General features: G+C 49.1%; 3 protein-coding genes across 7 annotated transcripts in view; 1 reads left to right on the top strand and 2 right to left on the bottom strand.

The window, feature by feature from the left end:
• Positions 1 to 8,069, bottom strand: part of LOC108155230 (protein Fer3) — a 33,683-nt gene extending 25,614 nt beyond the window's left edge. The window contains exon 1 of the mRNA XM_033389970.1: positions 7,993 to 8,069. The gene's annotated coding sequence lies outside the window, so the exon portion shown is untranslated. The remainder of the gene's footprint in view (positions 1 to 7,992) is intronic.
• The window catches only part of LOC108155227, a 36,472-nt gene extending 28,400 nt beyond the window's left edge, over positions 1 to 8,072 (bottom strand). Inside the window, exon 1 of the mRNA XM_033389969.1 lies at positions 7,993 to 8,072. The gene's annotated coding sequence lies outside the window, so the exon portion shown is untranslated. The remainder of the gene's footprint in view (positions 1 to 7,992) is intronic.
• LOC108155224 lies at positions 2,542 to 13,627 on the top strand. Of its 5 annotated transcripts, none has more exons than XM_017285910.2 (8): positions 2,542 to 3,147; positions 8,601 to 9,397; positions 9,463 to 9,701; positions 10,591 to 11,256; positions 11,322 to 11,590; positions 11,650 to 11,822; positions 12,477 to 12,600; positions 12,892 to 13,627. In XM_017285910.2, the coding sequence occupies exons 2-8, from the start codon at positions 8,808 to 8,810 to the stop codon at positions 13,021 to 13,023; spliced, it is 2,193 nt and encodes a 730-aa protein (XP_017141399.1). In that variant the 5' UTR covers positions 2,542 to 3,147; positions 8,601 to 8,807; the 3' UTR covers positions 13,024 to 13,627. The 5 variants fall into 5 exon arrangements, with proteins under 5 accessions (XP_017141399.1, XP_033245859.1, XP_017141397.1 ...); XM_033389968.1 differs by lacking the exon at positions 2,542 to 3,147 and adding an exon at positions 8,011 to 8,141; XM_017285908.2 differs by lacking the exon at positions 2,542 to 3,147 and adding an exon at positions 8,011 to 8,152.
• The last annotated feature ends 1,418 nt before the right edge of the window (positions 13,628 to 15,045 follow it).

The raw sequence follows: 15,045 nt of genomic DNA, 5'->3' as shown, positions 1-15,045 counted from the left end.
CCCGAGCGCCACTTACCTTCGTCCTTGCTCCCTGAAGCCTTGAAGCCTTGAAGCCTTGAGGGAGTGCTCTCGCAGAAAGGGGCTGCATGTGGGGCAGGAGCCCCAAATATTAGCAGCCGGCAGTCGGCAGAGGTCACAGTTCACACTATGGCATATTCGATGCATTTCCATGCATTTCCCCTGGGGGAAAATCCTTCATTTCGACATGAAAGCCACACTTCTGACTTCTGGCCAATAAAACCCGTCTGCAAATCATCGGAAAACTAACGCCTGACGCCTCTCCCCTCTCGCCTGCCCATTTAATTGCTCTGCAAACGTTCCCCAGTTTAGCAAAAAAGAGAAAACACTGCAGGAGAGGCGTGAGAGGGTGGGTGGCCGAATGTTTTTGGCTTTTTCCATCGTCTGAAATAGATTTTTTGCAGCATTTTCCTTTTTATGAAGGCCACCAGCCATGCGATGCGCAGCGATGCCGAAGGCTGGCATATCCTCTGATGTCCGCCTCCAATTAGAGTCCTGCTGATTTGGCGCACTTAGCGAGAGGCATGTGTTTGTACGGCTCGTTGCCCCTGCGGGCCACGGAGGGCCACGGAGGGCCGCTCGACTGTTGTAGAAACCCATTAAGATCATGCTCCATTAATTGAGTTCCAATGAAATCGCCAGTTCCCTCTATTGCCCCTGTTCCCCCTGTTCCCCTGTTCCATGTGGCATGGTGGCATGGTTGAGTGGTACTTGTTACTCTGCAGGGGCGTGGACGTGGGCGTGGCTGATTGGGATGGTCGTGTCAAAATTGTGCATGTTCCAAATGGTTTTTTGGCCCCGACACCGCACTGCTGTGGCTGTGGCAGTGGCAGTGGCAGCAAATGAAGTTACACTTGCAAAAAAAACGGGCAGATTTGAGGCCCAAAAAGCCTAGGATGAGACGTGGCAGGGACATAGGATGGGGGCAGGATAGAGGCAGGATATTCTGGGTTACCAGAGAAGGGAAGAGAATTAAATATGCATGGCTATGTTTTGGAGGCCCATCGATTGCTGCCCCATGGGGTATGCTCCCCCCAGACCGTAATTGTAATTAGCTGCCACACGGAGAGAGAGCGCGCGAGTGGGTGCTGGCAACAAAGGATCTGGCCTGGCCGGCCGGCTGGCCGCCTGATTGTGGGATTGTAATTGTAATTGTGGGTGTGAAATCGGAGAAGAGGAGAGTGCCTAAATTGTGCTAAATGGGTTAGCCACTGGTCGCCGGCTCTGCCCCTGGCTGTGGCAGATAAAAGGCATGAATAATCTGGCTGGTGGGGATGTGCCTTAGCTTCTGCTGAATCCTGGAATCCTGAATGCTGATTGATTATTCCGTGTGTGGGCAGCACCCATGTGTCTGTTATTGTTAATAAATGAGTGAGTAATACCATAATCGAAGTCGAGTCCCACTTCCTTCCCCCTTGGGCTTCATTGTCCTGCAAAGGAAGGACCCTTGTCCTGCCGTAATGAACTTGTTCCTGCAGTTTACTGCAAACCGCAATAAATCATAGTCGGCGGGGGGTACTTAAAACCCGCAATCCAAGGACAGGCACACAAGGGCGCAATGGGGGGGGGAGGGGGGAGGGGCAAAGCCAAATGTAGAACAAAATCAAACTTTTGCGAAGCGATAGAGCAGCCTACAAAGGAGGCGATAAGGAGGCCAGTGTGCAACAGTAGAAACAACAGGTGTTGCCACACCGACACCCGGCGCACACAGGCACTCACACAGGCGCAGGCAGAGGCAGGGGCACAGGAAAGAGTCTCAGGGGGAAAGCGGAAATAGAAATCGTTTGGCCGTTGCCTACTTTTTCGGCGGAATGGCGAGCCCCTCTCTCCCTCTCTCTCTCTCTGCATTTAAACATGAGGCTAAGCTGAAACAAACACACACACACACGCACACACACACACACACAAGAAATGAAAAGTGAAAAAGTTTCAAGCTACAAAGTTTGTGGCACAACTTGTTTTTCTCGCACCTTTTGCGGTGCGGCAGAGAGAGAGAGATAGAGAGAGTCTCCTCCGAGGGGGGAGCTGCGAGAGCAAAATGCAGTTACAAAACTTGCAGCAACCGCAATTCAATTAAAACTTCAATGTAATGCCAGTGTGCACGCACACAGACACACAGACACACGCACAAACAGACGCTTCTTAGCCCCGAGATGGCAAGTGGCAACTGGCATGTGGCAAGTGGCATGTGCGCCTTGGCTGGCTTCAAACTTTGTGCTGTCCCCACACACACACACACACACACATTCTCGGCAGCTGTCCCTCCATGTAAACAAACCCCATTTGAATGGGGCAGCAGCAGCCAGGCAGCAAGGACCTGCCAAATGAGCAGCCGGTCTTAGCCGGCTTTCCTTCTGCATGGAGAGCTCTCTTTGGAGAGAGTTTATCCGCGCAGGCGCCTGCCGGGCCGCCAGGCTGCCAGGCTGCCGTCGGATCGGTTGGCGGATGCTATAAAAGCCCCCGTTTCGGGGCCACTGCCAGGCAGTTGGTTCGCGGCGCTCCTTTGGGCTACTCTCACCCGAAAATCTGAAAGGATCCAAAAGTGCAGCAGAAGCAGTGTTGTTTTGTGTGTGCGTCGAACTCTGAACTCTGTTGCGTGGCATGCCACATGCCACATGCCACATGCTGATGCTGACGCAGCCGTGGATGCTGTGCTGTGGTTTTGAAGCAATAATAAAAGCCGTATAGTAATTAGTGCTCGCTTGTGGATTTGCGAAATTAAATTAGGAAGCACTGGAAAAGTGGAAAATGTGAAAAATATACATATAAATAAAGTGACACAGGAAACCCATCAGACAACAGCCAACAGACAACAGACCCTTCAGAGCTTCACAACTTTATGGAATTACAATTTTCGAATCAAAATCAAATCAAATTAAATGCCATTACAAACCGCAGACACTAATCCGATTTAGATGGCAATTTAATTGGCATTCAAATCAGATTACACGCACAACTGGCACAAGTGGCACGAGTGGCACAAGCTTTTCTGGCCAATTTGCATTGACCATCTCCCATTGAGGAATATTTGTGGAGATAATACTGTCCCTGTGCAACTCTGCGGCTAATTTGCTGATTAATATGGACTCGCAATGAACGGAACAGCCTCATAGAATCCTGTTAACAAAGGTAAGCACACCACCAAAGACAATGCCGGGACCAGTAAGCTCTCCTATGTTCTATGGTTCTCTTCGGTCCGCTGCCTACCCACTCGAGAAGTCTAGTTGAGACTCGCGAGACCCTTCTAGGACGCAAGATTACCAAAAACCAACTACATGGCTTGTGCATGATTCATACAACTACATACATGGATACAGGGCACGAGCCCTAGAGCCAGGCTCCACTCTACACTTCTTCCTGTGCAATTGTTGGATTGTCTTTGCCCTTCTATGGTATGGCATAGCACCCTCTGGAATCGGTTATGAGGCGACTATCTGCAATAGGGAAACCTCAAGTCCAAATGATAATCATTTGTTGTTGGCTGTAATGTGGCTTTCTTTGTGGATTGATTTATGTTCTCCTGTACTTTAGTGGTGGGGCACACACACACATGTGTGGTATGTGGCATTCTGAATAATTACAGAGCACAGCATCCTTCTGCCGAAACTATGTTTTCAGGCATTCTACGTGTACGAGAGGAGTACGAGAGGAGTACGAGAGTATAGCCACAATTTCATATTGTTACAAAATTGCATTGTTAATGGCCGTTGGCAGCCCTCTCTCTCGACTGTCCTGCCCCTGCTGCTGTTCCTTCTGCCGATTGTATCTGTGTGCTCCCTTCCTTGCCAAATGGCCAAATGGCTCCAATGTGGGTCTCCCAGACAGAGGAACAGGAAGTGGGGTCTGCAGCTCCCATTTACATACCAATTGGTTAATGTGCAATCGTCCTTTTATAATGGGGCAACTTTTTTTTGTTGCTGCCTCAGCGTAAAATACTATCTGCGGCTGTGTCTCTATGCCAGCGTAATGCCAGGATGCTTCCAGGATATAATAAAAATAATCCCAGCGTATAGATAATGGATAATGGGGATGGGGCGGGCCCTTTGCACAGTATCTGTGTTTACGAGTATGTTCCTGTGTACGTGTGTGTGTGTGTGTGTGTGCTGGTGGGTGCATGCCCCCGCATGTGCTAGATCTATGCTAATTTTCCAGTTAAGTGTGCTCTGCATAATGAACCCCACCGGTGGATGGGAGGATTATGTTGCGGAGGGGGGGGAGAGACCTCCAATCGCTGACCGAATGATTTTTGCCTCCCAGGCCATTGACATTCGATCTTTTGATTGGTCAAACCTTTTATTTTACATCCCAATCGAGGCCTCCCCACAGGCCTCCCGTTTCCCCCCCTAGAAACAATGACAGGCACAACAGATACGCTCTTATGACATTAAGTGGCATTATAATTACAATTTGCACAAAGGCACCCTCGGGTCCCCCGCGACCCCAGCTACCCTTAACCCGACACCGCCTATAAAGTTATAAAGGGAGGGGAGGGGGGGCGCCACTTAACTCAGGGACAGAGCTTAACAGCATTCAACGTTGGGCGATGCCAGGACAGCAGCTAGGACTTGGTCCCTTCGAGAGGATGAGAGGAGCCACGCGTCTAATCGGGGAGGAGCAGAGGCTAAGCCGTTGCCACTGCAGAGCCAATTAGCAAATACTCATCCGCTTGGCAAATAATCCGCTCAGATTTTAATTAATTGCCTGCCCCCCCGCCAGCACCCCAGCCCCCTCCTTATGCCGATAATCGACTGCTGCAGCAGGTACACTCGCAATCGTAATCGCAGTATTTTATCTTGTTTTTATGCGATGATGTTTACCGAGATTCGGATTTTAGAATTAATTGTACGTATAAATTTCCCGGCGAGCAGGAGATGGGGCACCACATCCTTCCTTAATGGAGTAAGAGACGGTGTCGGTGCTGGAGCAACCTTTTGGCTTTTGTTTTTGTTTAGGGCCGAATCGTCGGGGCGGGGGGGGAAGGGCAATAAATTCACTTTCGTCGCAAATGAGTTTGCATAATTCAAAGAAAGCAAATTGAAACATCTTCGCCCCCATTTATCCTACTCTTTTTGGACTGGAAAGTATTTGTTTAGCCGTAAGTGGATTTACTTCAATTTTGTATGATTTAAGCATTCGATCCGTGGGCCGGGGGAAGAGCCATTGAGCCAATGATTGGGTGCTGGAATGATGGACTCGAACGGAGGCATACCTATGCTTAGCACAACTCATGCTGCCACACAATGGTGCCACATTTGTGGGATCATTGCCATGCAGCAGCAGACGCATCGTCAGATTGCCGAGATGCGAATCAATAAAATAGGAATTTAATATAGCCACAGCCACAGCGCGTGCCTCAGAAAAAGAAGCGGCAGACGGAAGAAATTGAAGAAAGTTGTTATGCAAGAATTTCGTGTTCATTGAGAAAGTTTCAGCCGGCAAGAGAGCAAGAGAGCAAGCAACGTTTTCCCCACAATTGTCCTCTTGGCCAAATGATTTACATGCCGGGATGTCTGTCTGTTGGGTTGGCATTCACTCAAGTATCTTCTAGATACTCGTAGTTCGTTGCACACTTCGGATAACTCGTGGTAGAAGTCGTTACCCCGGCGTGGCGCTCAAGTGTGAGGCAGATAAAACTATTTAAGCCGCAATACAAATACAATCTGCGTGATCCATCCAATGGTAGCCATGATTACCCGCTCTGGCTCTGCCGTCTCTATAAAATTAATTTTAAGACACTCTGGGCTTAATCATTCGCACAGATAAAAGGAAAGGCGACAGTTGTCCCTGAGGATAATTGCGAATGCGTGTGGAACGGACGGACGGAAGGACTTCACTCTGGGGGGGGGGCCTTGGATTCTTTTGGGATCCAGGACCAGAGAAGAGACCCCTGCCTGGAATTTTAGGCATAATTTGGGCACAAAATATTTTTGCTGCTTTGTGCAGAATGTTTGCCCCCAGACGCCCAGCCCCCCCTTTGTCGTTTAGCCAATCTGAGACCCAAATAAAGAGCCCACTTGTGGAAGTTCGGACGGCAGGCGTGCTGGAGCTTTTAAACTGCCACAGGACCCGGGATCGGGTGGGGTTTGGGGACTCTGGATTGCTGTAGCTATCAGTTTTACGAGTCCTTTGAGGGTAGCACTTGTTAAACTTGCTTTCCGAGCCGCTCGCATTGTTGTCAGGTCAGGTCAGGTCAGAAACTGAAACGGAATTGGAGAGGCGGGAGGCTGGAGGTTGGAGCAGGGACAACTTGAAACATGTCAGAGATTTGCGTTCACCAACTGCCTTTTGATATTCAATCATCCTCTACGAGTAGAAACGCACTCTGGAATGGTATCCCTTCCGCAGACCAGACCCAACACACACATGTGCTAAATATGACATTCAACTGTCCTTCAATTCCCCTTTTAATAAGGTCCGCTTTGTACTTTCAAGTGTAACGAACCACCAAAAGACGGGAGGAGGGAAAGAGAAGCAGGAATCAACGCGTGGAATCGCCTTTTTTTCAATTTCAAAATGAACTCAGTCGAAAGGGAAATAATAACTGAACATGGCTCTCAGAACAATGCTAATATTCGTCTGGTGTTTTGGGACTAATTCCCTGGAGTGGTCAGCCACAGTCAGAGCAAAGCGGAGCGGAGCGGAGCGGAGCGGAGCGCCTTAGTTCCGCTGGCAAGCGCATAAAATATACATTTAGCTTTATCCGTGGGAATTTTGGAGTTTCTCCGCCTGATTTACGACGGCCCGGTGACTCGTTCATGGGATTACCTACCCACCTTAAACGTACTTTCGAGATTGCATGCCAACCGAAGTTTATTTGGAATTCAAAAGCTTTTAACAGATTGTCGCAAGAAGTAACTTTGCCAATTTGCAAAAGTTCAACGGAACAGCACAGCAGAACACCAAAACAAATGGATTAAAGGCAATAGAAACAAAGAAAAACAAGTGAGAGAGCATACATACATACATACATTCGAGTAAATTGGTACGACTACAAGATACCGATTACTCAATTACACTCCCGCCACGCGCTCTCTTTGCGGAAAGCGTTGCCCTCTCAACGAAACGCAGAGTACTCCACTCTCTGGAAAGCTTCCTACTAGCGTTTCTGCTACATTAAATCTGGAAATTCTTCAAACTGTACGCCTTTGTTGTTGTTGCGGTTTCACGAGCCCAGTAGACATACCCGAACATTCTGCTCTGCTCTTACGGGGTAGCATAACAATAACAATTACACTGATTGCCGCCCCCGGGGAATATGTTGAGAGAGAGAGTGGAGTGAGTGGAGTGACGACCTGCCGGTCGGCCAAACGGAAACGAACAGAATTCTCATAATGGAGCATAGCGGATCGGACAGGTCCGTCCGGAGCACAGGTTCCTCCGCTGCACAGTCGCTTCACGGCCGACTTGGCCAGTTTTTCTGGGCCAGGGCCCGGCCATAAAACAATTGAGGGCTCAATTTTGCGCGGCCGGCCGCATTTGCATTCATCGCTGTTTCACATTTGTTGTTCATTTTCCCCGGCCCTCCTCAGTCTGTCCAAAGGATGCGCCCAAAAGCCCCAACCGGGGGATATGAACATTCAGAACGATTCGGTTTGCAGTCGCAACTTTGTTAGGGTTCCGCTGAAAGTTGCAACTGCAAAGGAAAGCCCACATTTATCTGGCAGAATGTTTTGTGTTGCCATTTCTGTGGCAACTGGGGCAAGAGTAGCATGCTGCAGCGGAAGCCAATCTATAGGGCTTAAGAGTACTCCATATGTGTGTAAATATTCAGTTTTATTACACGTTTCTGCACTGAAACAGCACGTATGATAGGTTCTTTTGATTTTCTTTGAGTAATTTTAACCGGTTAATGTAAACAGAATTGATCGACTTTTACAGCAGCTTTCTAGGAAGCTTTCAGCTTTCGCTCATTAAAAATGTATGCATGAATGTGTGTGCGTATGTCATGTGTATGTGTATTGGTTCATCACTCACCTTTTAACAAAATCATGTCGCTTCATGTCATTCATTGCCACGTTGCTTTTCCTCCTCTGCTGCACCTTCTGTTCTTTTCTCTTCTCCTTTGAGAGAGTGTTTTATACAACACAAAAACACATTAAACCGCAAGACCGACCGAAGGAATTGTGAGACACAAGTCTGTTCGCGTTTTTCCAATATCACACGATTTTCGAAGACACTTTTTACCGACCAAAACAGCAAAATATCGCGGAGCCACGCTACTGTGGATTCGATTTCGAGAGATCTGCATTGGCTGTGCTAATTCTTATTCTCTCTTCTTCTTCCTCTGCTGCAGTGCAAGCTTCACTCTCAGAAAGAAGAGCGAAAGCTTGAGAGCGTGAGCTTGAGCTTTAGAGCAAACGAACTTCATTTAAGATATTTATTTCACAAGCGCGTGATTTTTATTTTCTCTTCAACTTCCTTCCATTTCATTCGTGGAATGAAAAGTGCCACTGGATCTATGGGAGCTCCCCACTCCCCTATCGTCATGCAGAGTCCTTGGTGCAAAACACTTATTTCAAGTGCATTCTCTTTGGAATTCTAGAAACTCGCCTTAATCAGAGCTCTCTTTTTTATCTCTCCAGCACCACAATGAATGTCAGCGCGATTTAAGTGGTGTCGTCTCTGCACTGAAAGGGGAAGGGAAGGCCCAAAAGAAACCAACCGAAGCCGGAACGTGACTTTTGCCGAAAGTAAATTGAGCCACCGGCCACCGCAGCGATAAAAGGCTGCGATGCCAAGCAGCGAAATTCGCTAGGATTCGCGCAGTCAAAGAGATAAAGGATCTATCCATGCGCTACGTGCTGCCCATGGCTCCCACTTTGGGTGCATCAGCAACAGCCCCAGCCCCAGCCCCAGCGATGAGCAGGTATGACAGTAGGCGACACCTTTCCCAGTCGCACGCTCGGATGCTGGTCCTGCTCCTGCAGCTCCTGGCAACGGGCGCCACTGCAGCACCAGCCCCAGCACCTGCCGCAGCACCAGCAGCAGGCCCATTGTATCGCAGTACCCCAGCGGATAGCCAGCGCTGTGCACACAAGGGCATAGTGGAGCTGATTCGCACGAGTCCTGTCATTGTAAAGGCCCTCGCTGCCCGGGTCTTCACCGATGCGGAGCTTGACGATGGCCACGGGGCTGACACCGAAACTGCGCTGTCCGCCGGTATATTAATAACATTAGCCCCGGAAACGATATACAAAGGAGCCTCTCTGCTGAAAATTGCCAATGGCGCCAACGGCGGAGAGGCCACACTGTCGCTTCGGGCTGGAGGAGGGATGTCCAGCAGCGGCGGCGGCCATCGCAACGGAGGCAGCGGCAATGGATCCGGAAGTGGAAGTGGAAATGCTTGGAGCGGCACTGAGTCAGCGTTTCAGTACGAGGGGTAGGTACAGGGACACTGCTTTTTGGTGACATTCAGAATGTACACTCTACTCTTTGTTCCCGCAGACAGCTGAATGCAACACTCCAGCCGGCGCGCTGCTTCGACGCAAATATGCTGAAAATGCTGCCAGCGGAATTAATTGCCTTTGGCAAATTGTTGCCTGCCGCCACAGCAGCAGCAGGCCCCAACTCCGGCAGACAGATGCTCCTGCCACGAGCGCCGGCCAGTGATGTTCTGCACATAAGCATCAACGGTCTGCATCGCTGGACACCGCAATTCGAGAATCATATCTGGAAGCATTTGGGTAAGGCATCCACATCCGCATCCTGTGTCCACTTACTGGCCACTCCTCCCCTCCCCCTCCGCCTCTACCAAGCCCCAAGTCCCGAGGGCATCCGATGCTGCCGTTAGTTAATCGCATTTTGCTTGTTAGTTGCATTGTTGAACAAATCGCTTGGCTCGAATGTTTGCCGAGCATCGAGTGCCATGCAACGGATAGGGATAGAATTTCCAAACTATAGTCGTCGCAGAGTAGAGAGCAAGTGGTCGGGCAATCAGTATTAATTGGCACATGAGGGTTTTGGGAGACAGCAACGCTGCTGTTTGCCAATGAATCGGTTCGGACTTGAAAGCCCCGGCACTTGGTTTCTTAAAGCCGATTATGCAGTATTTTTAAACCCACTGGGAAGGAAAACTTTTGCTAGTCAGTCGCCAGTTTATTATGACGACGTGCTCTCCTCAGAGATGAATCTTTTATGAAGATTGATAACTATACGAACCACCGACCCCCCGACCCCCCGACACCCCGACCGACCGACCACGACTAGTCGTCAGGGAGTCAGGCTTTGTCGGTGCCAGAGGTGACGCTTCTGCATGAAAAGAAAAATAAAATAAAATATAAAAAATAAAAATAGAAAAGGGATTTTTCGATGACGCAGCAGATGTCGCCTTTGCCACTGCCCCTGCGCATAGTCGGGGGGTGGGGCAGGAGGAGAGATGCTTTCAACTGGCTGCAGCACTCGAGGGAAGAAACACTTGACTTTTGTGTCAAGCGGCTGGGCGCCCACTGAGAGCCCCCCGAATGAATTGCGACAACCCGATGAGAGACCTTTAATTTAAGGAAAATACTCCCTCAGCGAGGAATTTTTTAGTTTTTCTGGGGCTAAAAGTGTCACTTTTTCTCCCAATTGCAGGATGGGATGATTGGAGCGACTTCACCCTATGCAGCGTCACCTGCGGAAAGGGGGTTCAGCAGCGTTTCCGCCGCTGCCTGCTGGACAACCCGATGGTGGACATGAATATGAAGATGAACCAGGAGAACCAGGAGGAGGAAGAGGAGGAGGAGGAGGAGGAGGAGGCCGAGGAGGAAGACGATGATGTGGACATGGAAATGGTAGAGCAGATGGACAACACCGCAAATGAGATTGCCAGTTCTAAGGAGGCGAATAACGATGGCATTCTGGACAGCCTGAAAGCAGACACGTCCAACGATGGTGATGACGAGGCAGAGACAGAGACAGAGGCAGAGGATGAAAGCAAGTCCCTACTCCTCCAACAAGCGATGACCAGCGATGAGCCGCTGCAGAAATTCGCACAGATGGCAACAGCCCAGCCCCAGGCACCTGCCCCCATCGTGGGAACAAACAGCAGTAATGAGGCAGCAGCGGTAGGCAAAAGTGTCCGATTTGTGCAACGGGATGAGGGGGAAGCCCGAGCCGGAGCCCCAGTCGGTAGCAGGAAGACACGTGCCAGCAATCAGCACAAGAAGCGCAAGTCGGCCAAGAGTGTGGCTCTGTCGACCCTCCTCTGCGAGGGCTACAACATCGAGCAGCGCAACTGCAATAGCTTCGAATGCAGTGGTAAGTGCAGTCCTTAACGTCCACAAGGCCCTTAAAGCCTTTAAAGCCAACCTCTGCCCACACAGATGACATTAGCGATCTGCTCAAGTTCTACAAGAAGCTGCCACTCATGGAGGAGCTGCCCACGCAAGCCTCCGAATCGGCAGCAGCAGTGGGCTCGGTCTCGGTCTCGGCCTCGACGTTCCCTGAGATGCAGATGCAAGATCTCACCACCGCTGCAATGATGGGTACCCCTGCATCGTCGCCCACACCCTCGGCGCCCTATAACATGGGCTACATTCGAAGCTGGCGGAACATACTGAACTTTACTCTGATGATCACTCTCAGGGCAAAGGTGAATAAGGTGGGCCCAGGGGCTTATCAGAGACTAATCTATGTCTGTATTCCTTGCAGAACGACACAAAGAGTACGGCCACCATCTTCTCCATACGTAATGCCACGCATAATCTGTATCTGGAGGCGTGCAGCGATGGTCTGCGCCTGTATCTGGAACGCGACAATACAACGGAAATGTTGCCGGTGAAATTCAATTTATATGATTATCGCTGGCATCAAGTGGCCATCAGGTGAGTGGCCATCAGGGTGGGACAGGTACTGGGACTGGTACTGTGCTGCAATGGATGCTATGCTTGTTGTATTGTTGATTGCCAATCACTGTGTCTGTGTTCGACATGGTATACGACTACATGTGTGCTGTGTGTGCTGTGTGCTGTGTGCTGGGTGGCACTCGATCTGGAATGGCCATCGTCGTTGACACTTTCCTTTTTATTTGCATTTTCAATTTATTAGCATAAATGTTTGTGCCATGAAACGCACACTGGCAAACACTTGACACACATGCAAATAAGGGTACACACCCCCCGCACACACCCACGCCCCCGCCCCCGCCCCCGCCCATTCTGTACATGAATATCGAACGCCTTTTGGTCTATTTTTGTTGTCGTTTTGGTTTTTGGTTTTGCGACGACACACAGCGAAATTGACACTTGGTTCAAGTGGGCGCCATTTGTCATCGGCCGACGGCACATTTCGCACACTCACTGCTTCACACACACACACACACACACAGGTATATACGCCACACAGATACAGTACAGTACATATTGTATGGGTGGTTATGGTACACAATCGTAGGATATTGTAGGTATATATTTAAATAATTTGTATGTGGCCTCTCGTGTTACTATTGGTATTGTTTTACTGTTATTTTCCCATTGCAGCATACAAAATGGCGATTTTATATCGATCTACGTGGATTGCGCGTGGACAAATAGTTTTGTTGTCTCGAAACGACTGTACACCCTGCCAATAGATGCGGACGTGGAGATTGGACGCGGTTTTAATGTGAGTATATCAAGCCCCCCCCCCCCCTCCACCCTCCCCACACACCCACGGATTGTGCCACTGTGCCACCCTGTCAGCCGCCTCTTAAAAAGGCAGCTGCATTCTCGGGGCCATCCACAAATGGGGGCCAGCAATTTAATCCGATAAATAACCGTATACATGCAGCACGTTGGATGTGTGCCCCACCCCCGCCCTGCCCCCGTTGGCCAATCAGAAAGGGAATTAAATAATAATTCGCTGATAATTGTGCATTGTTTGCTCTGACGACTTTCGCTTTTCCGCTTTCCGCAGGGAGAGCTGCAGCAGCTGCTGGTCCTGCCCGAGCACCAGGAGCGGCTTCAGTGCAGCAACAAGCGGACATCCATCAACGAGGTGAAGCGCTACATCATCGACACATTCATCGAGGACTACGGCGGCAATTGAAGCGTGTAAATATGCAATGCCGCCGAATGCAGAACAATAATTTCAAGCAACAACAACAAGAACAGCAAATGGCAGGACATCCCCGCACATCATATACACAAACACATACATATTGCATACTCCTTTGTGTACGAGTATGGAGTGGGGGAGAATGGGAATCCAAGCCGAAATTCGATTACAATTGTGGGCTAATCAAAATGACATTTCATTCAAATATATCTATGTATAAGTGCAACAACAAATGTATCTATAAACATGATATGCAAACTAAACACACACACATATGTAGATCACACAGATACACACACACACACACACACACAAACACACAATGTGATTCATGCCTGATAGCGCATTCCATTGCATTCCATTCCGAAATGTCGTGCTGGGGGCCGGACCGGAAAAAGATGTTCTCTGTGCGATTACGATTACGCATCTCACTCGTTGCACGTTGCATTAAGTTAATTTTGACGGAATACAATAAAAGTAATCGCTGGAGAAGTGTCAGGAGGGATCATCGCACGAGGGGGGCAAAAGTAAAACAGAAAAAAGATCAAATATATTAATTAAATACATACTATATGTACGTAATGGTAACTGGTAATTGTTATTGGTGTCGTCTTTTCTTTCGTGGATAATTCTTGGGATTGCCAGTGGATCTGAGGATTTTGTGCATTCAACTGAGGGCTCGAGTGTCAATTTAAATTTCAAAACCAGACTTGAGAAGAAGAGAACTTAAATAGACAGCTGCCGAGCTGCTGCTAAATTCATAATTTCCTTTTGGCTGCCGCAAAAAAACAAAACCGTCATTCGGCATCCGTTACTGTGGCTTGCTTTCTGCCTGCTTTCGTCCGTAAATAACCTCCTGCGAAAGCCCCAGACCGCCTCAGCCGCCTTTAGCAATCGAATTCCAGCCCCAACTTCACCTTCTTTCCGTATCCTTGTGTTTTTCAATAGCTCTCTCTCTCCCCCTGTTTTCCTCGTCCTGTTTTTTCCACTATCACCCGGGCATTTCCAGGGGGGGTTGAGTGCACGCGACAGACGGTGGAGACATTGATGAATTTCCTGTCGCACTTTCCTTGGCACTCACTTCGGGCTGGCAGGTCTGGTAGATGTGGCAAGTGAAGCGTCTGCTTGTCTGAACCCCATCGCTTGGCAACGTCAAAGAAACTTGCAGCCCCCCGTTGCCTACCCAACGAGTATTGTGGCTTAATAACTTCTAATCACGACATCGCGGTGCGTTGAACCGCAATGCCAGCCCACCATTACCCAGCGGTGGGTAATGGACGAAAAGAAAACTTCTTTAAAATCCTTGATACCATTTGCCAATGTGTGTGACACACATATCCGATCAGCGTGCGGAGACATACGGAGGATATGCGAGGTACGACCACACACTGCGTACATTGCAATTAGTTTTGGAATGCGACGCTTATGATTGTCAGCTCCCTGCACCACTATCGTTAATATCTTGCAGCCCGGCAAGGACCCCGCAAGGGCTATTACCTTCATAAATTAATGACACCGTGACACCCGAGTGCCAACAGACGGCTCATGTAATTCATTGGAAAGTTCTGTAAATGCGAACAAATATGCCAAGAACATGTGCGTACACACGGGTATTTTTGTTAAAGTGGAATTTCATTTATTTATGACTGCGCTGGTAGCAACGGATTTTTACACGGCTTCAACTTCATGAGCGAATTCCTTCGAATTTTTGCGTTTGCTTTCTTCTCTCCGCTCTTAACTCCTGCTCCCTAGGGCCGCAACTCCAAATTACCCTCAAAATAAAGAAGTTTGAATTTAAAACTGAATCAAGCGGTCGGTCCACAGTCAATCGCAACCCAGACTCACCAAAGGCCCTGCACGGATGTGCACGGATGGCTCTATGGACGGATGGGATGATGGGCTTTGATGCGGATGCTCCCCCACTGCTCTGACTACTGTATAAATGCCTGTATTTGTATAGAGCAAGCAAAATGAACTGTAACAATATTGATGCAGCTGACATCGAAGGTTCAA

Source organism: Drosophila miranda, chromosome 2 (assembly GCF_003369915.1).
Source record: "Drosophila miranda strain MSH22 chromosome 2, D.miranda_PacBio2.1, whole genome shotgun sequence".
In the NCBI taxonomy this organism is placed as follows: domain Eukaryota; kingdom Metazoa; phylum Arthropoda; class Insecta; order Diptera; family Drosophilidae; genus Drosophila; species Drosophila miranda.
This window is presented reverse-complemented; position numbering and strand designations above follow the sequence as displayed.